Source organism: Stegostoma tigrinum, chromosome 8, assembly GCF_030684315.1.
Source record: "Stegostoma tigrinum isolate sSteTig4 chromosome 8, sSteTig4.hap1, whole genome shotgun sequence".
Lineage (NCBI taxonomy): Eukaryota > Metazoa > Chordata > Chondrichthyes > Orectolobiformes > Stegostomatidae > Stegostoma > Stegostoma tigrinum.
In genome coordinates this window covers 85,955,189-85,981,959 of record NC_081361.1, presented here as the reverse complement: position 1 = coordinate 85,981,959, position 26,771 = coordinate 85,955,189, and the positions used below count along the sequence as shown (strand labels likewise).

Sequence of the window (26,771 nt, the reverse complement as noted above, 5' to 3'; positions counted from 1 at the left end):
TTGCAGCTCTATAAAACTTTGGTTAGACCGCACTTGGAATACTGCGTCCAGTTCTGGTCGCCGTATTATAGGAAAGATGTGGATGCTTTGGAGAGGGTTCAGAGGAGGTTTACCAGGATGCTGCCTGGACTGGAGGGCTTATCTTATGAAGAGAGGTTGACTGAGCTCGGTCTCTTTTCATTGGAGAAGAGGAGGAGGAGAGGGGACCTAATTGAGGTATACAAGATAATGAGAGGCATAGATAGAGTTGATAGCCAGAGACTATTTCCCAGGGCAGAAATGGCTAGCACGAGGGGTCATAGTTTTAAGCTGGTTGGTGGAAAGTATCGAGGGGATGTCAGACGCGGGTTCTTTACACAGAGAGTTGTGAAAGCATGGAATGCGTTGCCAGCAGCAGTTGTGGAAGCAAGGTCATTGGGTCATTTAAGAGACTGCTGGACATGCATATGGTCACAGAAATTTGAGGGTGCATACATGAGGATCAATGGTCGGCACAACATTATGGGCTGAAGGGCCTGTTCTGTGCTGTACTGTTCTATGTTCTATGTTCTAATACTGCTAAACAAAACTTCAAAATTAACGTTTCCAAAATATTTTGGTGTAAATAAGGATTTTTACAAATGTTGGAAAGCCATTTATAACTTAGTTTACATCCAAAATCACAACTGACTTGAACATGGAATATTTAAGTACTGAACTGATTATGTCATACAATAGTTTCTGATTTTTTTAAACTTTTTTTTTCCTTTATTCATTCATGGGATGAGGGCATCACTGGCTTGATAGCATTTACTGTCCATCTCTAATTGCCCAGAGAGAAGTTAAGAGTCAACCACATTGCTGTGGGTCTGGAGTCACATGTAGGCCAGACCAGGTAAGAGTAGGGAAGTTTCCTTACCTATAGGACATGACTGAACCAGATGGGTTTTTCTGACAATTGGCAATGGGTTCACAGTCATTAGACTCTTAATTCCAGCTATTTATTGAATTCAAATTCCACCCTTTGCCATGGCAGGATTCAAACCCAGGTCTCCAGAACATTATCTGGGTCTCTGGGTTAACAGTCCAGCGATAATATCACTACGCCATAGCCTCCCTGACGTGTGTTGCAAACAAATGACATCATGTTACTGAAATTAATTTTCACTAATTTTTAAAATGTTCTTTCACAAAAGCTCTTCCTCCCAAGATAAAAGGCACACAGGATCTCGTTTTTTCCATTTGTGCTGATCTGTTTTCAATCACTTCAAAATGTGCAGGAACAATTAAAAGGTAGACTTTACTGGATCATCTTAGCATGTCAAATTCTTCAACGTAATCAGTATGACAGTGATAAATATGAACACACAAGCAAGGAACAAATCTTGGCCACTGTATTCTTCAAGTCTACTCCACCTTTCAATAAGATCATTGGTAATCTGATTTTAACCTTGACTTTACATTCCTGCATATCCTGATAATCTTTCATCTGCTTGGTTATCAAGGATCCATCTATCTTTGCATTAAAAATACTTGATGTGTCAGCATCCATTACCTTATGACTATAAACTGGCACCTGTCCTTTGTTCCTTTAAAGCAAAAAAAACTCTTACAAGAAAGCATGTAATAAGGGTGAGTCGTGTTCCTGGTCTTTAACTTTTTAAATAAAAACAAAAACTTATTGGCTGCCTTGAAACTACCTGGCCCTATTTATCACTTACTTCTTATTTGTGGCTTCTCATTCACCAGCTCTCCAAAGATTCTCGCTTCATCCCGTGTGCTGTTTCTCATGCTCCTGCCCCCTTGCTGCTTCCGTCCTCTAACTTGCTCATTCTGTCGTGCTTGCCTTACCTTATCTCTTCACTGCCTTTCACTTTTCACTTCCTCCCTCTTCTGATTCCTGTGCTGCTTCCGCTGTCCACTTCTTCTCTCCTTCCTACTCTAATTCTCTGCCTCTGCACAGGCTCCTCAGAGTGCCAAACTAATTTAAATGCAGAGATAATAGGAACTGCAGATGCTTGAGAATCCAAGATAACAAGGTGTAGAGCTGGATGAACACAGCAGGCCAGAACACAGCATCTTAGGAGCAGGAAAGGTGACATTTTGGGCCTAGGTCTAGGCCCGAAACATCAGTTCGCCTGCTCCTAAGATGCTGCTTGGCCTGCTGGATTTAAATGCAGACGTCATGGTGCCTCAGTGGTTCCACTGCTGCCTCACAGTGCCAGGGGACCCAGCTGTGATTCCTACCTGAGGTGACTGTCTGTGTGGAGTTTACACATTTTCCCCATGTCTGCGTGGGTTTCCTCCTACAGTCAAAAGATATGCAAGCTAGGTGAATTGGCCATCGGAAATGAAAAGTGACAGGGATAGCGTAGGGAGGTGGTTCAGGGTGGGAGGCTCTTTGGAGGGTCGGTGTAATTCGATGGGTTGAATGGCCTGCCCCCTCACTCTACGGATTCTATGATATTACGAAGTAAAGGCAGTATGCAAATCAAAAATAGAGGATGCAAAACCCAAGCTACAAATATAATCTAAAACCTTAGAGGATGCAGAAATCAGGTAGGCTCTAAGCACTGAATCAATAAAAAGGAAATGATCCCCAACAGACATTGTCTCAAAAAGTAGAAGTGTTGAAAATCTGCATTAGAAACAAAATAAAGTCATGGTCTGGGCAAAATTTTAAAGGCAATGAGGGAAAAAAGGAAACAATATACTTGTGCGCATGTTTACTACTGCAATTCTCCATGCAGTGAAGTCTCCAATCGCAACTGTTTACTCAGACACAAATACATGTTAACGTCCTCAGGTCACTCCCTAAATCCACTTCAGTACCATGGGAGGAAATGAGTGGCTTTCAATACATTCTCTTGGACAAACAGTAGCCCAAAGACAAGGAAGAGAGAACATATTTTCAATATTACCACATTTTGAAAGTTCTCTTTCTTTCCACGAAACGCTCCCACTTTCGGTCAGTGTTCTCTGTATTCTATGAATGGCCGATAATTTCAAACTCTCAGGAATCATGGTCATGTTCAGATTTACACATTGAACCACAAGGCCAGCAGATGGTGCTGTGGCATACCGCTAGCCCTGAAATCTCAATTATGGTCTGACAATGCAGGAGTTGTGGCGAGCAGAGGAGTAGCTTCTTCACAGGTACAATCCTCAACAACCTGCCTTTTTGTTATTAGGGCCAAATACACATTATAGATGACAAGATAGATGAGAAAAATGATGATTGAAAATGTTTAGATAATAATTATTAACATTTCTGATCTGCTGGATTTACTCGCACATCCAAATAGTATGAGTATAACGATGAAACAACATTGTTTAGTTTGTTTTTAAACAAATTTGTTTAAATTTGAAACTAAGAGCAGAAAAAATGTCTTTAATGAAGATTAACGAGGATGTGAATGTTTCATTTTGATGACATCCAAAGTGCATGCCATAGCGTTTAAGTTTATTGTACAATACTGTACGTACAATTTACTTAATCTAACAGTGAGTCATTAGCAGTTGAAAGTTCGGATTTCACGGGTGCAATTATGTAAAACCGCATGATTTGAAAAGTCACAGCAATAGCAGTGACATTTTTTGCTTTAATATATTTTTGTTGCATATGTAAACTGTTACCAATGTATATGGCAAAGTAAAAAAAAACAGGTCGTGTAAAAATAACGCTCTAAGCACAGTTCTTCACAACCACCTAAAACAGAAATCACCATCCTCCACAATGCTAGAACATGTCAAATCTGTAATGCAGCCAACTAACATGACCTGATTGCTCCAAAAAATATTATTTGCAATCCATTCCCTTAAAGCATTTTTAAAAATTTGCAGTGTGCATTCTTTAACAATTAAAACGACAGATTTCTCACCATGCTCTTACCTGATTATTAGGTTTATTAGAGAGGCATTTGCCAAAGTAAAGAGTGCCCTTATCACACAAGCTGCCACAAGCCGATCCATCAATAATTCCCTTCTTGTATTTATCACACTAGAAAAAAAAAGCACAAGACTGTAAAATCCTTTATTACACAATTACACACAAAAGGAGATTCTGAATTTTAAGCATATGTAAAGATGTAGACATGCATGCAATTGAAGCCTATGAAATAAACAAATCCATACTTTAAAAATATTATATTCACAAGGTACAGAATGGCAAAACCATCCTGAATTGCCCACTTTCAATGAGAAAGTGATGATCTCGACAGTCTTCTTGAACCACTGTTGTCGAATATATCCCCATAATAACATTCAGTAACAATTTAGTACAACAGAGATGTTTGCTGGGCTATTTTAGAGTCAACCACCTTAATGTGGGTTCGATGTAACACATGTAAGACAGTAAGAAACAGGGGCAGAAGTAGGACATTTGCCCCTCGAACCTGCTGTGCTATTATATAGAATCATGGCTATACAGACCAGAGTTCATCATAAGACATTGGGCCAAATGGCTTAATTTATGCCCCATCGAGTTTGCTCTGCCATTCAAATCATGGTTGATAAGTTCCTTAACCTCATTCTCCCGCTTTCTCCCTTTAACCCTTAATCCCCTTGATACTCAAGAACCTGTCTATCTCAGTCTTGAATGTACTCAAATGACCTGGCCTCCATAGCCTTCTGTGGCAGTGTATTCCGTAGATTCACCACTCTCTGGCTGAGAAAGTTTCTCCTTATCTCTTTTCTAAAATGTCTACTCGAAGGCTGTGCCCTTGGGTCCTAGACTCTCCTACCAATGGAAACATCTTCCCAACATCCACTCCGACCAGGCCATTCAGTATTCTGAAAGTTTCAATTAGATCCCCCCCTCATCCGTCTAAACTCCAATGAGTTTAGTCCCAGAGTCTTCAAACATTCCTCATATCTTAAGCTTTCCATTCCTGGGACCATTCTTGTGAACCTCCTCTGAACCTGCTCCAAGGTCAGTACATCATTCCTGAGATATGGGGCCCAAAATTGCACAGTACTACAAATGTGAACCATTTGGTGGTTCACATTTATAGAAGATTTCTTGCCCCAAGGCACATTTGTGAACCAGATGGGTTTTCACACTTCAAGAAGAATTCATTCTCTCCAGCAAGATCATTCTGTGCATACTTATACTATTGTTAACATCCTCTTTTCGTCATTCTTTACGAAACATTGTTTCTTCCACTGCCCCAATGCTTCAAACTGTACTATTGATATCTCCATGACTATCATCTCCTTCGATAACAAACATTAACACCAAGTCTGTTAAAATTTCAACTGTCCACAGTTTACATTTTCTCTGATGTTCTCTACTACATCAAATAACTATACTTTTACAAGTATTCAGTTGGCTACAATGAACTTTGGGATACAGTCATGCCTGGTAAAGATATACTCTTAATTTTCAAGGAGCAAACTTTATGCAATCTTGACTTATTAATTATTAACTTTAGATGGCTGAGGACTGATGATTTTTTACAATTTCTGCACGAACTATTAACTCAGCTCCCTGGAAAGTTCTTAAAATATAAATGAGCCTGGGTGGGATGTTCTCTGTTAAATGGAAACGCTGGAGACAAAACCTCTTGAATTTACACCTCCTATTTTAAACATTGTTAAAAGGATACAAGAGTCAAAAGCTTTTCACATTGTTTTGTGTGTGCCAGCCCTGATGAATGCAGACTTGATAAAAGTTACACTATTTTATGCAGTATGGGAAGAAAGTCCAAACTGGTGGCTGATGGCTGCTTGAGCCAGTGTTGAGTTGATGACTTTAAAAAGTATTTATGTAACAGTAGGAGATGAAGTCAAACCCAATATGAACAAAATTGAGTAATAAGCACAATAACTCATTCATTGGCAGCTTCTACAGACCACTTGAGTTCGCTAAGTCGTGGAACTGTATAAAGCAGAAAAATATGAAATAGCACAATTACTAAATATACATATGTGTCCCATCCAGGCCTAGAATCAACTTTAATTACAAATAGTCCTTTTCGACTTTGAACCTTCCTTGTGTCAGTTTCTGTGTTACTAGTATCTACGTCCTTGGTAAAGATAGATACACCAGCCCTGCCTCTTTCGGCATTTGTAAATCCTCTTTTTGGTTCCTAATCAGCCCAACATGTCCTTTCGATATTTATATGCCTACAGAAGATTTGGGAATTCCCCATTATTTTGGCTGCCAGTTGTTCCTCATAATTCCTCTTCTATTATGCTTCCTCCCTTCGGAACTTGCTGTATTCCTCTCAGTTCTCAACTGTATTTCCTACCCAACACCCATCATATGCACATTTTTCCTTCTTTACCATAACTTCAGTCTGTTTGGCACTCAAGGATTGGTTTGTTCTATCTTTCCCATTTGAGGAAATAAACGTCTACTGTATTTGAACCATTTCTTCTTTGAAGGTACCTCTGATACCTCTCTGTATCAATGTCAGTAGGTACAGATGGTCATTTCTCAGATTGGAGACAAATTGAAATTGGTGTTCCCAGGGATCTGCGTTGGCTTTTTCTGATTTATATCAATGATTTGGAAATGGGTGATGAAAGCAAAATCTCTAAATATGCAGATAATATTAAGCTAGGCAAAGTAGCAAATCAAGAGAATGACACTGAGTGACTTCAGAGAGACATTGACAAGTTGTCAAAAAGGCAGATACCTGGCAGTTGAACTTCAAATGGAGAGAAATACGAAGCGATGCATTTCTGGTAAAACATGAAGAAATAATACGACTCAATGGCATCACTTTGAGGGAAGCAAAGGAACTGAGGGACCTTGGGTCCACGTGCATAATTCTTTGAAGGGGTCTAGTCAAGTTGAAATACTTGCTCAGAAGGCTTGTGTGATCCTTGGATTTATGAATAAATGCATAGAGTTTAAAAGCAAGGAAGAGATGCCACATCTCCATAAATCATTAGTCAGACCATTTTTGGAGTATTGTATTCAGTTCTGGGCACCTTTTTTCAAAAAGAATGTTAAAGCCCTGGAGAGAGTTCAAAAGGAGATTAACTAGAATAATACCAGGAATGAGGGATTTTAGATACAGAGAATGATTACAGAAATTGAGTTTATTTGCCTGGGAGCAGAGAAAATTAACAGGTGACCTTATTCAGGTGTTCAAAATTATGAACGATTTTGCTAGGGTAAAGAAGGATACTCTGCTTTCATTCGTTGGCATGTCAATAACTTGAGGTCACAAGTTAATGAATGTCAGCAAGACGGCCAGGAGTGAGGCAAGGAGAAACTTCTTTATTTGCATGTTAGGATTTGGAATGCACTGCCTAGCAGAAGGGGGACCTGGATTCCTTGGGAGATTTCAAAAGAGACCTAGCTATATATATGAAAGTGATGAATTAAGGAGGCTATGGAGAAAGGGCTGGAGAATGGGACTAGCAGGATAACTCTTTGGAGCCAGTACAGGCTGACATCAGGGAGGCAACATACCATCTACTGCCACAGAAATGGCTACCTGTGGGATGTCAACACCATGACATTCTTGATGTAAAGCAATACAATTGGGCTGTATGCTGAACTTCCAAATGTTTATTAATGTATTATGTATAAAATGTGTACATTTACAACTCATACAAACATTAGATTTTATCTTGCAATTCCAACAGAGAAGCTGAAAAGATTTTCAGTGCTCTGCATGTATATCACTTACAGAAGTGAGAAGCTGAAGGGAAAAAAGTTTGAATTTTTTTTCACACAAGCAATTATATAATTACAGCACTTTTATGATCTCTAGTGAATTCAAATGATTTTACGTCACTTCAAATGTGTGGAACTAACAGGCTTCAAGTTGGTAGAAACATTAGTTTTCCCTTTATTACCTTCTTTACAATCAAGACTTTGGATCAATCCATTTCTATAACAGTCAACTAACTTCAACGTTTCAGCATTTAGTTTACTATATGTCATACAAGATGAAGTAAATACTTTACAAGAACATTATGAATAATTCTGTGTCAGAGGTGAAGTTGTCAAAGTTTTACAAATACTAAAAAACTGTTTGGTTCGACTTTTGCATGAGTTTAATGCACAGCTGAAATGTGGGCCTCCCTAGTTTTCTTAGCAGCAACCATCATAATGAAGTGCTCTGTCAAAGCAGTTGTCAATTTCTGGTGTGTGATATTCTGTTCCTCTTTTTCCTTGTCTGTCCTGACGGTTTCCCCCTCAACACCCAACTTGAGTTGTTCAGATGGTCCACTGGGTCTGCTCCACTATTCAAGAAGATCATGTCTGAACTTCTATATCCATCTTCTTATCATCTCTTCATTCACTGATAAAGGGCAAGAAAAGGTCAGGGCGGAGATTTGGCAAGAAGCATATTCACATTGCAAGGTTTTGCTGATATGATCCAGTGAAATACATGCTGTAGCACTGCTTTGATGCCATATCAATGAGGTTATTTCTCCTGGCTAATGAGTCCAGAGATAGGGATCATCATTTCAGGATAAGGGTGCATTTAGGACTGACAGGTGGAGAAATTACTTCACTCAAGAATATTTGAAATATTTGATATTCTCCAGACAAAGGGGCCTTGAACCCCCATTACGTCTGTACATTTAAGGCTGATTTTTGCCAACCAAGGCAGGGATGGTAGTCAGCTGTTTACTTCTCACATGCTAAAATGACAGTATAGCTGGTGGTGGCTGGAGATTTTTCTGTATTATGTCATTGAGAACACTGAACCTCAGGACTGCCAGCAGAGATGGGTCCAATAGCTCTTGAAAGCTGAACTGCTCCCAATCAATAACAGAAGGGCCACTGAAGGCACATTTGGAGGGAAGGACTCAACAACAACCACAATTCCCTTCTCTTAAACAAGCACCCTGTTTGGGCAGTGCAACAATCTATGGCCTAAGATTCAATTCTTCCTCACCCCTCCTCAGGGTAAATCTGCTCCCTTTAGGAAACAACAGGACAAGATAAAAGCTTGGGACTCTAGTAATAAAGCTATTAGCTTTTTGCCTAGACTTAATAGTAGCATACACTGAGGTGCATAACTCTTGCTTAGGGCATCAATGGTGGGCATAAAGAGACTTACTCATCGCTCCTTGCTTCATGCTGGAGATCTAAAGATCTACACTTGAACAGCCACATGTTGAGTGGTTGACTGATATATTGATCATTTCAGCATATTACTACTTGAATTTAAATACAACATTATTTCATAACTGTCACAATGTTCTCACAACCCCTCCACATTACTATAATTGATTAGTGAACTGCAGACCTTGAACTACTTCTTACTTTCCTTGCTTCCCTGTAGACCACCGTAGATTGCAGAGCCTCCTAGGTAATATGTGTCATATGTGAGAACAAGTGCGTAAATATTGCTCCACCTTGGGCATAATGAGTGGTATTTTGGGTCAGGTAAATTAACACATGATGTCAAGTATGAGAACTATGGTGCCTTGCTAAATATCTGGAATTTAGTGCAGGGCAATTTATCTCTGTTATATGGTTTCCATCTCCAGAATGGTCACATAATTGGTCCTGTGCTACCATCCTTGCATCTTCCAGTCTCAACAGATTTGAGCAGCTGTGGTTGATAATTCCTCTTGTAAGTAATTTGTAGCTTTGCATTGAAACAGACATGAACTGCAGGACATGTTTCAGTGGGTAAGCCACCAATTGTGGTACTTGTGGCTCTTTGTCCTTGCTGCAAGCTACATTCAATAGCTTCCTATATAAAACCTGGTTGGTGCAGGCCTGTCGCACAGTCAGATTCATATGCAGACATTTTCTGGCAAATTCTAAATAAAATGCTATCGTGCACAGCAAATGCATGCTGATCCATGCCCCAAATACTAATGTCAAATAGATAGTGCTTCCTTATCACTCCATATGGTTCCCAGGCTGTGGCGATAGCATGCTGATTAACCTTGAGATAGAGATAGAATATACACATAAATATAAAAGACTTGCTGTTAAAATAAATTCAAGGACATTACTTCATATTTTAATAATCTAATTGGCATACATAAAAAGAACATTTACTGTGTTCTTGTGTGTAGTATCAAAATGTTTAGCTAACCGAAAAAGGGCAGAAACTTGGGACATTATTGCAAATTTTCTCATCTATTAATAGATTCTCTCAAGTTGATAAGTTTTCTTACATTATTCCAAGAAATAACATGTGAATAATGGGACAGATAGAGAAAATGATAAAACAAACTTACCCAAACAACTGGATAATACATCCAAATTTGGAGTAGAACCAGTCTGTTGTGAACCAAAGTGAAGAGAAAAAAAGATCTAAATTTGTGGAAAAACCTTAATAAAAAAAATCATAAGTGAATTATGTTATAATGCTAACACAAGAGGACACTGGAGGTAGAAATGAGAACTATTCAAGATTTAATTTATATAACAGGGGGACTCTCAAAATGCTGAGGAATCAGTGTGCTTCATACTTTCTCCACAGAGACAGAGGGGAGTCTGTATTGTCCTTGTTTGAATTTGTACTGTTGAACAATGCTCACTCACAGTTGTCTGTACTTGTCTGAAGCTGTACTTTTGATGGAGAGAGTTTTGATGCAGCCTTTTTTAAAAAAAGTGAAAAGTGAAACAGAAACTTGGTAACTTACCACAACATATTTGTCAAGTCTGCTGTTCAGCAAATTGACCACACAGCACAGCTATACATATAAACTGCACAGACTTTAGTAACAATAAATATACACAGAAGTTCAAAGACCATACTTTATTTGAAGAAACAGATGCAGTGTTCTATTTGAAAATTGTTTGTTATACAAGCTTCAATAATGGCTTTGTTGTTTATACGTAGAAACATTGGGAAGCCAAGAAAGGAAGTCTTCAAGTTCAGTGAATAACATGACACAATAATGCTCAGAGAAGTAACTTCAGTGCTTAGACTAATTCCATGTGAAGCACCTACTTAACATAGTAAATGTAACCTCTATGCAATTTTCATACAATTTCACGGTTTCAAGTAATGCCTTCTGTCCATATTATAATATGGGGTTTTGTGAGGCCCTTAAATTTACAAGGACCTAAAGCATCTATGATAAGGACTATGAACAAATAACTGAAAAGTAGTAAGGGACCATGTGATTGTTAACACTAGAAGACTAAAAACACACTGTAGAGACAAATTTATTTCATAAATCCATGTGAACCAGTTTTAAATTTAGTGACAGGCAGAGAAAGAACCACTGCAAAATACACAAAAATATCACTGTCTTTATGTTTCATGATCCAGATGTTAATTATAATACAAACTTTTTTTACTACCACGAGGCATCTTTCATGTAGCATTTGTATTAATACAGAAGGATAAAACCATAAAGGGAGAAAATATTAATCAATCTTTTAGATGTGATAATGTGATACATATAATGCATTTAAAGCAGATGCTACAGAATAGAAATAACAATACTTACAATTATTTTCTTGCAGTCAAATGCCCGACACAACTCTGTATGAGTGGAATACTGGACATAAATTACCCAACTCCCAACAAATACTGCAAGCCATGAAAAGAAGAGGTATTTGACACGTACACATGGCAAGCGGGCCTGTGGGCATAAAAATGGCATTCATTCCATAATTATTAACCTTAAAACAAATTGTGCATATTTTAACTATTCTAAAGCAGGTTTCTTTCTTTAAAAAAAACCCATACAAGTCAATTCAGTGTTACAGGCATTCATTGGCTTGTAGTTCAATAGACACCAGGCTAATAGACATTTAAAAAAAAAAATCTAGAAATAAGAAAGATGACGACCGTATGGCTGTTGAGCTGGCTTCTCTTTCCACTTATTCTCTCCCGAAGGGAGGGCATCACTGGCAAGACTTGAACCTGTTCTCCCTCCCTAAATGCTCTTGAACTTAGTGACTTACTCTGATCAATCTGTTGTGGAGAAGGTATTTGAATCGATCATTTAACAGGTTATAACTGGACTCAAAAAAGACTCAAAAAAAAAAGTAATTGCGAAAAGTCAACCTACTTTTAATAAAGGGAAAATCATGTTTAACTATTTTTATCAATTCTTTGAAGGAATTACGTGCAAAGTGGATAAAGGGGAGCTTGTTGATGTACTGTGCTCAGATTTCCAGAAAGCATTTGAAGACGTGCCATGCCATTGCACAAAGTAGGATTCTTGGTGTAGGAGATAACAAATTAGCATGGAAAGAAGGTGGGTTGGCCGGCAGAAAACACAGCATACAGAAATGGGACTTCTTAAGATTGATATAAATTGGCATATCATCTCAATGAAGGTATCAAGTTTGCAGATGCCAAAGATAAATATAAAAGTATGTTGTGAAGATGACATCACAGGGATACACGCTAATATGGATGCAGTATGTGGGAAAATTGAAGCTGTTTACTTTGGCAGGAAAAATATAAAAGCAGAGTACTAATTATCAACTGTCGAATATTGATGCAGAGGGATCCGTTTGCCCTTGTGCATCATTCACAAAGTGTTCATATGCAGAGACAATAAGTGTTTAAGACGGCTAATGGCATGCTATCCTTCATGAGTGCAACTGAACATAAAAGGAAGGACAATAGGTTTTATTTATACAGGACATTTATGAAGCCGCATCTTGAATGCTGCGAGTAGTTTTGCTCCCCTTCTTTGAGGAACAATGTAAATTCATTGGAGGCAGTTCATAGAAGAATTACTACCTTCATACCTGGAATGCATGGGTTGCCGGAGGAGGAAAGTGTGAACAGACTAGCCTTGTTTTCTTTAGAGCTTAGAACACTTTGCTAACTTGATTGAAGTGTGTAAGATCCTGAATGGTCTTGACAAAGTGGACATGAAAAGGATGCCTTGTACTGTCAGAGTGTACAGAACTATTTGAGGTCAGTTACCTCAGTTAGCTGGATGTCTAGTTTACGATGCAGAGCGATACCAACTGCATGGGTTCAATTCCTGCACCAGCTGAGCTTATTATGAAGGACACTCCTTTCCAACTTCTTCCGCTGTGGAGGTATGGTGACCATAGGATAAGCCATCAACAGTCATCTCTCGATCTCTCTAAACAGCACAGCCCTAAATGTCTGCAGAGATAGTGGTAAATTTCTCCTCCCTTTATCTTTTACAGACTATTTGGCATGGGTTTAAAATTAGGATTTACTTGAAGACTGAGGTGAGGGATATTGTCTTCCCCCCCAACCCTGGAAGGTTGTTCCTCGAGCCATTGGAAGCAGGCTCATTAAATGGTTTTCAGGTAAGTTTTTTCTGGTCAGGGATTTCAAGGTTAATCAGGAGGTAAATGGGAATTTGAATTTGGGGACACAAACAGATCAGCCATAAAAAAAACTTATCCAGTGATAGAGTAGGCTTGAGGTAGGCTCGAATGGCATTACAGGAAGGCAGAGGGAAGTTAAAGAGTCAACCACATGGCTCTCAAATAAATTGTAAGCCGGACCATGTGAGAATAACAGATTTTCTTTCGTAAAAGACATGAGTGAACCAGATGGGATGACAATCTAGAATGGTTTCATGGCTACCACAACAATATTAGCTTTCAACTTCACATTTATTTGGTGAATTTAAATTCCACCAACTACCACTGTGGGATTTAACTTATGTTTGTACAACATCATACTGGGTCTTCGTTGCTAGTCCAATAAGATGACAATATATTCCTGCCTCTTAATTTATTGAAACCGGTGGCTGATTTTGGACTTCAAATACACTTTCCTGCTGGCTTCCCATATCCCTTGATCCTAGAGACCAAACTGTGACTAACATAGCCTTAACTATATTCATTGGGCACATCTGTAGCCCTATGTGATACAGAATTTCTGTTATCCCGAGACTATGTCCCTTCTTATGGACTCCCCAACCATTCAGTGTCCAGCTTGTCACGTCCCTTTATAGTCCTGAATTTTTGAATGATATCACCACTCATACCCCTCAGCGCCAAATAATACAAACTCAAATTTGCTTAGCGTTGCAACATACAACATGGACCAATCTAATGAACTTTTGCTGAATTTTTTTTTCTGTATTCGTTCACAGGCTGATGGCGTCGCTGGCCGGGCAGCATTTATTGCCCATCCCTAATTGCCCAGAGGGCAGTTCAGAGTCAGCCACATTGCTGTGTGTTACGTAGGCCAGACCAGGTAACGATGGCACTTTCTTTCCCTGAAGGGCATCAGTGAACCAGATGGGTTTTTCCGACAATCGACAATGGATTCATGGTCACCGTTAGATTCTTAATTCCAGATATTTAGCAAATTCGAATTTCACCACCTGCCGTGGCGGGATTTGAACCTGAGTCCCCAGGACATTATCAGGGTCTCTGGATTAATTGTCCAGCGATAATACCATTAGGCCATCGCCTCCCCTTAATGCCTCCAACGCAAATAAATTCTTGCTTGAAAATGCTGAACTGTATTCTAGGAATTATCACACCAAAGCTCTGTATAACTGCAGCAAAACTGGCTTCTTACAATCCAATCTACTTGGAATAAAAGGCCAATATGGCATTTGTCCTCTTAATTGCTTGTTGTATCTGCATATTACCTTTCAAATGCCCAAGTATTTTTGAGCATCATCATTCACAAGTTTCACACTTTTAAAAATTATTCTACTTTCCTACTCTTGGCATTAAAAGTGAATAATCTCACATTTACTCCAGCCACCTCTTTGTCACCTACTCAGTTAATCTGTCCATATCTTTTTATAGTTGCTGTGCATCCTCACAGACTGTATTTGCACTAGTTTTGTCTAATGCACAAACTTGGATATGAGATTCTTTATTTCTTCAGCTATACGATTAATCTAGATCATAAGTAACTGAGACACCAACTTTGGTCCTTGTTGCACTCCAATAGTCACAGCCTGACAGCATGAAAAAGCTCAGGACTGTAGTAGTGCAATGGGTGTGTCCCTGCTATTGGGCTAATACTTCCCTTGTTCAAATCCCACCTCCTCCAAACAATGTGTACTGATGTCTCTGAACAAGTTGATTAGAAAATAAATATCCCTACTCTTAGCTTCCTGTTCATTAACCAATCATCTATCCAAGCAAATGTGTCAACCCTACACCAGAGCCCTTATCCTGGAGATTAACCACTTGGATGTCACCTTATCAAAAGCCTTTTGGAAATCCAACTGCATCACATCTGTAGGTATTGGTATTTAGAATCCTGAAGAGATAGGTCATTGTGTCGAATGGTTGAGCATTGTAGAATAAGAAACTTGCATATGGGATCAAATTAGGAGTAGGATGTACATGTCCAATGAGCATACTTGTCAGCATACACCAGTAATGGTAAAAGTGAAACTCCCTACTAAAAAGAGGAAAAAGCAACTAGGAACAAGAACAAGAAAAGTAAGGATCTAGTTCTAAAACTGCAACTGAACCTTCAATAGGCTGAACAGAATGCCACAGGCAATTGGGGCCAGCATATAAGAGGATACAGAGATAATGGAGAGGATGCAGCAAGAATGGTTCCTCTTGCAGGACAGCAAAACTATTGGCTGTTTCAAAATCTCCCCTTCCCCTACTGCATCCCAAAACCAGCCCAGTTCTTCCCCTCCCCCCACTGCATCCCAAAACCAGCCCAACTTGTCTCTGCTTCCCTAACCTGTTCTTCCTCTCACCCATCCCTTCCTCCCACCTCAAGCCGCACGTCCATTTCCTACCTACCACCTCATCCCGCCTCCTTGACCTGTCTGTCTTCCCTGGACTGACCTATCCCCTCCCTACCTCCCCACCTATCTTGTTTTCTCTCCATCTTCGGTCCGCCTCCCCCCTCCCTATTCATTCCAATTCCCTCACCCCATCCCCCTCTCTGATGAAGGGTCTAGGCCCGAAACGTCAGCTTTTGTGCTCCTGAGATGCTGCTTGGCCTGCTGTGTTCATCCAGCTCCACATTTTGTTATCTTGGCTGTTAAAATAAAATGGTTACTAAGGAATACTGTAAGGAGTTCGGAACGAATTTCCTCACCTAAGTAAAGATGTTATTGTGGAACTCAGTACCAAAAGTAACACAGGTAAAGTTAAGAGATAATGGGAACTGCAGATGCTGGAGAATTCCAAGATAATAAAATGTGAGGCTGGATGAACACAGCAGGCCCAGCAGCATCTCAGGAGCACAAAAGCTTTTAAGTCAAGTCTAGACAAGCACATAAAAAGGAAAAAGTAAAGACAGCTCATTATGATAGATTTAAGTGAACATGATGGGAAGGGGCTGGAATGCCAACTTGACTGGTTCAGCTGAATATCTTGCTTCTGTACCGAATATCCTACGTACATAATCCTTTGATTAAAGGTCAACAGGTAAAAGTGGATACATAATCATAATCATAATCATATAGCACGGAAGACATCCCTTGGTCCAACCAGTCCACATTGACCAAGTTCCCAAACTAACCTAGTCCCACCTGTCTGATTTTGGCCCATGTCCCTGCAAACATTTCCTATTCATGAGCATCTCCAAATCTCTTTTGAACATTGTAACTATACATGCATCCACCACTTTCTCTGGCAATTCATTCCACAAACTAACCATTCTGTGTAAAAAAGCTGCCCCTTTTGTAGCTTTTAAAAATCTTTCTCTTCTCATCCTAAATGTATGGCCCCATCTGAGGGAAAAGACCCTTGTCATTCACCTTATCTATGTACCTCATAATTTTATAAATTTCAATAAAGTCAACCTCCGTCTCTCCAGTGAAGGAAGTCCCAGTCCTTCCAGTCTATTTTTCATCTCAAACCTTCTGTTCCTGGCCACGTCCTGGTAAATCTTTTCCGAACCTTCTCCAGTTTAATATTATCCTTCCTGTAACAGGGCATCCACTACTGTACACAGCATTATAGAAGAGGCCTAAACAAAGTCCTGTACAACCTCAACAGGACATCTCAATTCCTATACTTAAAAGTCTCTGCAATGAAGACAAGTGTGCTAAACATCTTCTTGACCACCGTCTACCTGTGACACATGCTTCAAAGAATTACCTGAACCTCTAGATTTTTCTATTCTGTAACACTACCCGGAAGCCTATCATTAATTGCACAAGTCCTGTCATTTTTTGTTTTATCAAAATACAAAACCTCACATTTACCAAAATTAAACTCCATCTGCCACTCCTTAGTCCCTTGACCAAACTGATTAAGATCTCCTTGTAACCTTAGAGAAGCTTCTTCATGACAGCCTAAAGCTCATTTGTATATTATGTGGAGGATGAAGACCAATGCAGACTGGCTGGGCAGAATATTACTTTGTGTTCTACTTCTGTACAAACCCTTTTGCCAAACCTCTGCGTTCAGGCAGGATCAAGCACGGCATTCACTTCTGCTATTTATGTAAAGAGTCAGCACATGGAATTTATAAGCAATAATTTTTCTATATGTGTTCTTTGCCAAGTAACTTAACCTAATTTCATGTGTACATTTGCTCCATGTAACCAGCAATGCGCTTATCGACATCTACCAAACTCTGAAATCACAATCATACCACATATGGTGTGGATACAGAAAAAAAATCTATCCCTGGCTTGTGGACAGAGCATTTAGAAACAGGGACTGAGTCTCAAAATAAGAGGTAGGCCATAAAAGACAAGATGAGGTTGAATTCCTTCACCCAGAGGTTAGTGAGTCTTTGGAATTCTCTACTCCAGAGCTGTGGAATCTGCCATTAATGGAGTTGACAGATGCTAATGGCATCTAGGGATAAGGACAGAATGAGAGATTGGTGCTGAGGTAAATGATGATCAGCCATGATCTGGAATGATAGAGGTCTCTCAAGGGGCTGAATGGCCTACTCATAACTAAATAGTTGGTGACGGTAATGGTAACTAAAACTCACAGGCTGCAAAACGCTTTTTAGGAATGGATTACATTGACTTCACACAGTTCATAATATCCAAATATGCTAATACTGCAGGATAAACTAGTTTTATACACATGGTTAGCTGCTCAAAATTCGTAACAGAGCGAGTTAAACACTGATCAGGGAACACATGGCAGAATTGCACCAATGCAGTCAGTGCAAGCCATCTGTAAAGCCAATATGTAGAGATTATGCATGTGAAAGTAGACTTAGCAGCCTGAATCACTTCACCTTTGAAAAATGGCTAGCTCCTGTGTATATGTAACAGTGACATTTTTACACCATAATATGTGGAAATGGTATTTTGTACTTGGCTACACATACACACAATATTATATTATATATAAATAAGAGGCTATGCAAACCATGGTGATACTGTCAAAATCCAGCCAAGGCAAAGCGCCCAGTGATGCATCACTGGAAGTCTGATTCTTTCCAGATAGCCCCAGATAATGCTGCGAAGTTCTAATACAGTAGCCTCAGCCGAATGAGTTGTGGGAAGCTTACGTGTACTCTGTGCTTCTAGATTGACCATTTTTGGCTGCTTAAATGCCAGCAGAAAGATCAATACTCAAGCTAAAATAATGTGGATGCTAAGGCATGAGCTTAAAATTCCAAATGCAGACCATAAACAAACGAAGAGGTGCTCAAATTTGCAAGACTAAGAACAAGTATAAAAAGTGATACCAAGAAAAGTAAATATTGTTAGCATTGTGTCCCTTTGACCAGGACTAAAAACTGACAGTAATCTCTCTCAGGAATGAAGAGGTAGGCAGCAGAAAGAGGGGTCAACCTAGGCATAGTTGGATGAGGGTCCACAGCATGTTTGCAGACAACGTGCATGGCAGTTCAACGGTCAGCACTGCTACCTCACAGCATCAGGGACCTGGGTTCAATTCCACCATCGTGGTCTTTCTCCCAGTGTCTGCATGGGTTTCTGCCAGATGCTTCGGATTCATTCCAGGGTCCAAAGATGTGCAGGTGAGGTGGATTGGCCATGCTATATTGCCTGTAGTGTTCTGGGATGTGCAGGCTAGGTGGGTTAGCCATGGGAAATGGGGTTATAGGATAGGGGGATGGTCTTGGGAGGGTCAGTGTTGACCCATTGGGCTGAAGGGCCTGTTTCCAGAGTGTAGGCACTTCAGGATTCTAAGCTCTTGCAAGAGCATGGCACAGGACAGGTGACATACCATGAAGTGACAATTCTATGGCTTTAAAAAGGTTACTTTCTACTGTCTTTGTTTTGAAGAGAGGTTGTAAGGCAGAAGTCATGTGAACAGCTTGGGAGGCCTTGGTTTTTAAATAAAAATGCAGCCTGAATGGGCGTGGCCACCTCTCAGATCCAGATTTCCGGGTTTTGGTTTTTCTCCTGCAGCATCAAAAACTGTTGGGGTCTCAGAATTGGAAGGTTCAGTAAAATTTCTCTTGGCTGCTACTCTCTCGGAATTCTCTCAATTTTTTTTTCCTCTGGGATGGGAGAATTTCATCGAGGATCTGTGTCCAAATTTTTCTTTTTGACAAGGAGCGTGTTAATGGGATGTGACTACATTGCAACAGTTAATTTGTAATAGTTACTAGATCTGTTAAGTTTCTAATAGAGTTGTTATTCCAAATGCCTTTCTCTTTCATTTTATTTAAAACACTGTAGTTAAAATACATTAAGTTTTACTTAACAAGTAGTTTGACCAGTCTCATCACTTCTGGAACAGGCACTTTATATTTGCCTTTAAAGGAAGAATTTGGGGTGTAGGCCACTTTCTTAAGTGATTTTGAATGAGTCCAGTCTGATCCATAACAATGACACCAAATCTTCTGGTGAATTGCTACAAGCAGGAAAGGGTAGGAAAAAGAATAAAGAGACAAAATTATATTCTTAAAAGAACTGCTGATGCTGTCAATCAGGAACAACAACAGAAGTTGCTGGAAACGCTCATCAGGTCTGGCAGCATCTGTGAAGGAAAATATCAGCGTAGTGTTTCAGGTTCAGTGACCCCTCCTAAGAATGTTATCACATAGCCTGTCATTAGACACAACCTATTATTAGCCACTAACAGTCCATAATAACAGCTGTTCACCCTCCTAGCCAGATAGTTATCCTCGCCTTTGTCCAACTGTTCTTCCCTCTCTGGGCTCTATTCCCACCTATCATGTATTCCTTACCTACTCCCGCCCCCAACCCCAACCCGTCTTCTGCAACATAAACTGACATTTTCCTGGCTACCATTAGATTGGTGAAAGAGTCACCGGACCTGAAACGTTAACTCTGATTTCTCTTCACAGATGCTGCCAGACCTGCTGAGCTTTTCCTGCAAGCTCTGTTTTTGTTTGTAAAAGGCATTGACAGGTGGTTACTGAATATTAAAGAAGAGCGCAGAAAGACAATACAAAATAGAGGGTACAACTCTGAAGGGGATGCAGAAGCAGAGGAACTGAATTGTACAGATGTATAGAATTATTGAAGGTGCAGGACAGCTTCAGAACGTCACTAATAAAGCAGACATCATCCCAGGCTTTATCAACAGGAGTACAGAGTACAAAAGCAAACAAGTTATATTGTTGGTAATAATTAAAAGTATTGGCTCTGCTTAAACTGAAGTTCTAGGTCTTCCACTTTAGGCAGGGTGTCAACAGACAGGGTTTGGAAGAGAGTCATAAGAATGAAATTCCTTATCCCTGGAAATGATTAAATAGAGAGATTGGAAAAGCTGGGACTCTTTTCCACAGAAAAGGCTGAGAGAAGTTTTGAGAGAGGTATTCAGAGTGGAAGGGTGTGTGGAGGGAAAAAAAAGAAGCGGTGTCTGGACACAATAGCTAAAAAAGGAGAAACATGTCCACATTGGGTCAATGGATTGAGAAGCAGAGGGCATACACTTAAAATAACTGGCAAAATGGGGGAACAACTTTAACGCAGAGCGTAATTCGGATCTAAATGCATTGCCTGTGGGGCAGTCAGGGACAAATCAAGGTTTTATTTTGAGACAGAATTGATTCATAAACCGAAAAGGAAAGAACTAAACTTTGCAGAGCCATGGGGAAAAAAAGGCATGGGTGTGGCACCAGGTGAATTGCTCTTTCCACAGGCCAGCACCAACACAAAAGGGAAAAATGGGCTCCTTCAGCATTAAGATTCTCTGATTTGATGATTACCAAAACCATCATCATAAAGTTGTACAGCATTTGGGAAAACCTACAAGGGTATTTTATTTGGAATTAAAGACTATGCTGAATGACATATGGACAAGTCATGCAAAAAAACTGGAGAACATATTTTTGGGTTGAGAATGACAAACTATGCAAGTGAAGCTGAAGCAAAACAATTTGTTAACAGATTTTGGAGCGAAGTTCCTGTGATCTGATGAGTTCTATTTTTAAAATCATATTGACTTGTCAGTCTTGACATAGTTACACTTAACATTGAATATAAAAAGCAAACCAGCACCCTCCAGCAGGAGGGCCTGAAACACAATGTGAGAAGGACAAACGAAGCTATTTAGTGTTTACAGGAAAACTCTCATTCAATTTACGGAAGGAAAGTTTTAATTTGAGCATCAACGGCAATCACTGCAAAATGTCAGAATATATATTCATCCTCCCAGGTTTGCAAATTTCTCTCCTGAACCAGCATTGCAAGAACAATATTCTTGATGAAGGATTTGATCATTGCAACATCAATAATCTAAAAAAATGCAGTATTTTTAAAAAAATATTTTATTGGGAATGGTGAATCACTGGATCATTTGTTGTCCACCAAGTGTCCTCAATGTGGTGATGGTGATCTGCCTTCTTGATTTGCTACAGTCCATGCAGTGCAGGGAGTTCTGGGATTTTAATGCAGTGTCAGTGAAGGAATGGTAGTGTAGTTTGGGGGGGTGCAGTTGGTCTTTGACACATCGTCAGGCCTATGGTCTTGTCCCTTCCTGATGGCAGCTGCAAGGAGTTTCAAAGGTGTCATCAGTAGGAATCTTGGCAAGTTACTGTAATATATCTTGTAGATGGGATATTGTTGCTATGTGCCAGTGATGGATGGAGGGAAGAGGTGCTAATCAAGTGAGCTGCTTTTGAGTGGTGTTAAGCTTTTGGGGTGCTTGTGGAGCTGTACTCATATAGGCAAGTGGATACAATTTTATCACACTCCTGATTTATACCTTGTAGATAGAGGGCAGTCTTTTGTGAATTATGAATCAAGCCATTTCCTGAAGAATTCCCAGATTCTGACGGTTTTTGTAGTCACAGTATCGATGCAGCTGGTCCAGTTAAGTTTCTGGTCAATGGTAAACCCACAGGACATCAAAGTAACAAAGTTAGATTTGTTTTGTTTGAAACATTCAGTGTCTTGTGTAGAGTGAATGGTATTTGTCATTTATCAGTCTAATCCCCAAAATGGTGTTCAGGTCTTCTTGAATTTGGAGTTCAACTGCAAATTGTACTGAAGACACTGCAATCAGTGAAAATTACCACTCCCAATTTTACAATAGAGGAACACTCATTGATAAGCTGAAGATGGATAGGCTGGGCACTATCCCAAGGAACTTCTCCAATAATGTGGAAGGGCCAAGACAACTGACCTCCAACAATCATATCAACCACACCCTTTGTGCTAGTTATGACTAAATTCAGCAGAGAATTGGCCCTCAATTTACATCAATTGAAATTTTGCACCGAGTACCTGCTGCGAAGCTTGATCATATGTTGTCTTTACACAAAGGACAATCACTCTCATTTCTGCAGTTGAGCTCTTTTGTCCATGTTTGGACCAAAGTTGTCATGAGGCCCAGAGCCAAGTGGCCTTGCAGAACACAATCTAAGCATCAGTGAGCAGTTCTGATGTAACGTCACTGGAAATGTTAACTCTGCATTTTTCCACCAAGATGTTACCAGACCTGTTGAGTTTCTCCTGCAATGTGTGTTTTGGCAACAAGAACGTTGTTCACAAATTTTAGTCACCTTTTTATTGGTATGATTCTTGTAGATTTTGTTCCAGAACTTAGAGTACATGGTGATCCTTTGTTTATGTGGTCTACTTGTAAACAATCAGAATAGATATCTGCACTAATGTTACAGGTAAAAACTAAAATTCTGAAACCAGGCTTTGTCATTACATGAAAAAAAAGGTCAAAAAATTACCAAAGTGCATTCACAGTTTCCACAATTCAGCCTTCACAAATCCTTTTCAGTCACATTCTGACCAGGAGATTTGCTACATTCCACAACATTGCTGAAAGGAACAAAGAACAATACAACACAGAAACAGGTCCTTCAGCCCATCAAATCTCCACTGACACAATGCCTTCTGCCTCTACACTGTCAGTACACCTCTATTCTATGACTATTAGTAGATCTACCAAGGTAATTCTTAAATGTTGCGATGCTATCCGCCTGCACCACCAGCTCTGGCAGCCTATTCCAGGCAGTTACCACCTTCGGTATAAAAATTCCACTTCTCATGTTTGCTTTTCGGTAAAATAGGATAACTTTAAAGGAACGCCCTCCAGCAATTGACATTGTTGCCCTGGGAAGAAAGACTCAGACTATCCATTCTATCCTTTCATAAAATTTGGCAAACAGATTTTGTAAGCAGCACTAAATTGCCAATGGGCCTAACAACTCTGTCCTTTAGTAATCTTCAAATCCTTTTTTTGACAATTCCCCTAAATTATTTGTCTTTCTCGAAATGTAACCAATTGCCACTTTTTTTTTGGTCACCCAGCCCAAATTTTACTCAGAAGTGGTGGTCAGCCACTTTCTTGAACTGCTGCAATCCATTGGGTGTAGGGCAACTTTCACCTGGTGTTGTTGTTCTCATTCATCAGCCAACCTTGTCCTTGGAGGTGGTGGGTCACGGGTTTGGGAAGTGCTGTTGTGAATTTTGAAGCTAGGAAAGGAACAGTAACAGTCCATCAATCCTGGCTCAGATTAAGGCTGATCAAACAGTTGGATACCTTGTACCCACTCCATACTCAAAATCCTAAATCAATCTTTACCTTAAACATATTCAAAGACTGAACTTGCATAGCCCTCTGTGATAATCTAAACATTCACAACCTGCATTAAAATATTTCTCCCTTTCTTGGAAGAAATTGTAATTCCCCCTTGGTTTTCAATTGGGCCCCGGTTCTAGACTGCCCAGGCAAGAGAATCATTTTACCTGCATCTTCCATGTCTATTCTGCAAGTATTTTGTAAATTGAACCAAGACTCTACTGCTCTTGCTCCGAAATCCTCTTGCAATAAATGCTAATATTTCATTAGCATTCCTAACTGCTTATTGCACCTGCATTTTATCCTTCAGTGACTTAGCAACAAGGACATCTCAGTCCCTTTGAACGCCTGCTTTACAATTTAAGATATACTTCGCATATGCTTTCCTTACCAAAGTGGATAACTTCACATTTTTCCACATTAAATTGCACCTGTCATGATCCAGCGCATTCACTAAGCCTGTCCAAATCCACCTGAAGCCACTTTACATCTTCGTCACAACACATTATCATTTAGCTTTGTAGCATCCACTAATTTACAAATATTACATTTGGTCCACAACTCCAAATCGTCAAAAAACCTGAAAAATTTCTTGAAACATATCTTCCCTTTTGAAAATTCATGCTAAAGGTGCCCAGACAGATCAATACCAACCAGACATCTATTTATTCTACCCTTTATGATAAGATGGTGGCATTTTCTCCACTACCGATGTAAGCTGTAGTTCTCAGATTTCTCACTTGCTCTCTTTTTAAAAAGTGGGTGACATTTGATATCTGTTAATCCAAAAGAAACATTCCAGAATCTGTTCAATTTTGGAGGATAATCATTAATCCTATGACTGTCTGTACAGGTACCTCCTTCCTCACACTCTGGAACATAAAGCTTTCAAAAGGTCCTGGGGATTTTGCAAATTTTAGCCTCATTTTTTAAATTCACTTCTGGACGCTGCTGGCTTTTCAGCATTTATTGCCTGTCCCTGGACGATGGAACTGTGGCCATTGATGCTATGTTTGTGGATGACACAAAGATGGGTGGAGGAACAGGTAGCGTTGAGGAAGCGGGGAGGGGGCAAGTGGGCAAAGAAGTGGCGTTGGTTAACCAATGTGGGAAAGTGAGAGATTATAAGTTTTGGTAGGAAGAACAGAGGTAGAAACTATTTTCTAAACAGGAAATGGCTTTGGAAATCTGAAATACAAAGGGACTTGGAGGTACTAGTTCCAGATTTTTTTGCGGTTAACACACAGGTTTAGTTTGCATTTGCCGCCATAACTAGATGCAATGTCAGCATTCATTTCAAGAGGACTAGAATACAAGAGCAGAGATGTACTGCTGAGGCTGTATAAGGCTCTGGTCAGACAGCATTTGGAACATTGAGAGCAATTTTGCGCTCTAGATCGAAGGATGGTTGTTTTGGCATTGGACAGGACCCAAAGGAGGTTTACAAGAATGATCCTGGAGATGAAGGGCAGTGGTTGAGGACTCTGGGGCTTTACTCAATGGAGTTTAGAAGGATAGGTGGGGGATCTGATTTAAGTTTACAGAATACAGAGATGCCTGGATAGAGTGGATGTGGAGAAGAAGTTTCCACTAGTACAGAGGCTAGGATCTGGGGGCACAGCCTTAGAGTGAAGAAATGGCCCTTTAGGACTGAGATGAGGAATTTCTTCAGACAGAGGGTCATTAATCTGTGGAAGGTGTTGCTCCAGAAGGCCGTGAATGACAAAGACAGATAGGTTCTTGAGTAGTAATTGATCAGTAACGGGATCAAGGGTTATGGAGAGAAGGCAGGAGAATGGGGTTGATAAACATCACAATTAAATGGCAGAGCAGACTCAGTGCGCTGAATGGCCTAATTCTGCTATTACCTTATAGTCCCTAGCTCCCCTTGAATATAGAGGCTTGCTAGGCCATTTCAGAGGGCAGTTGAAAATCAGCTTTGAAAGTGGCATCCCATGTTGACATGGTGGTGAAGGCAGCATTTGGCACACTTGGCTTCATCAGTCAGAGCACTGAGTACAGGAGTTGGGACATCATGCTACAGCTGTACAAGACATTGGTAAGGCCACATTTGGAGTACTACATACAATTCTGGTCACCCTGCTGGAGGAGTGATGATATTACACTGGGAAGGGTGATTTACAAGGATGATAACAAGTCTGGAAGGTTTGAGTTAGAAGGAAAGGCAGACTTTATCCCCCTGCCCTGGAGTGTGAGAGAGTGAGGAGTGACGTTATAGAGAGAGATATAAAATCACAAGGGGTAATCAAAAGGTGGATAGCCAAGCTCTATCTCCCCAGGGTAGGGGAGTCCAAACAGGAGGTCATAGGTTTGAGACGGGAAGATTTGAAAAGGGGCCCTGAGGGGCAACTTTTTCCACACAAAGGGTGGTACATGTATGGAAAAAGCTGCCAAAATGGGAGGGGGGATCTAATTACAACATTTACAAAGACACTTAGACAGGTACATGGATAGCAAATGTTCAGTAGGACACGGCCATCTTCTTCCAAGAAAACGGCAGCAGAATAGCAGTGTTTGGGCCAGGCCCTGATCTTGGGGCTTGCCTACTTACATCTGCTTTTCTGCAGCAGGAGATGTCCCCTTCCCCAGAGTGTCAGATATGGCCCCGTTACCAGCAGTATTGGCTGCAGTCGGATCAGTCCTCTGGAGTGCCAGCTGTGGAGTGAGCAGTTCCTTCCCAGGGGTAGTTGGCAGTGGTAAGTTTCTTTGCTGAAATGGCAGTCCAGGGCGGCGGCAGCAATGTAAGCTCCTTTGCCATGGGGACCCCAGGGTCTGGTTTCAGCCTGGTTTGGGACCCAGCTGTTTCGCGGATGACTGCATTTCTGAGATTCACCCAATGTGGACTCATGGCAGTGATGACATCGAAGATGGCAAGAGGGTGCCAAGGAATGGCGCCACAGTCCAAGCAGCAGCCGCACAGCTCCAGGCCATGGCTGGGCCCGGGTACCTGACAGTGGAGGCAGTGGTATTTGGTTACAGTAATAAG

General features: G+C 40.3%; 1 protein-coding gene across 4 annotated transcripts in view; it reads right to left on the bottom strand.

The window, feature by feature from the left end:
• The window catches only part of dipk1aa (divergent protein kinase domain 1Aa), a 53,799-nt gene that overhangs the window by 6,866 nt on the left and 20,162 nt on the right, over positions 1-26,771 (bottom strand). The window contains exons 1-3 of one of the 4 annotated variants that reach the window (XM_048539902.2): positions 11,374-11,477; positions 10,150-10,192; positions 3,872-3,979 (exon numbers count right to left, since the gene is read on the bottom strand). In XM_048539902.2, coding sequence (XP_048395859.1) covers positions 3,872-3,979; positions 10,150-10,170 — 129 coding nt within the window. In that variant the 5' untranslated portion in view covers positions 10,171-10,192; positions 11,374-11,477. Of the gene's footprint in view, positions 1-3,871; positions 3,980-10,149; positions 10,193-10,456; positions 10,486-11,373; positions 11,509-26,771 lie in introns of those variants that run through there. The other 3 variants (XM_059648077.1, XM_048539900.2, XM_059648076.1) reach the window with 3 other exon arrangements.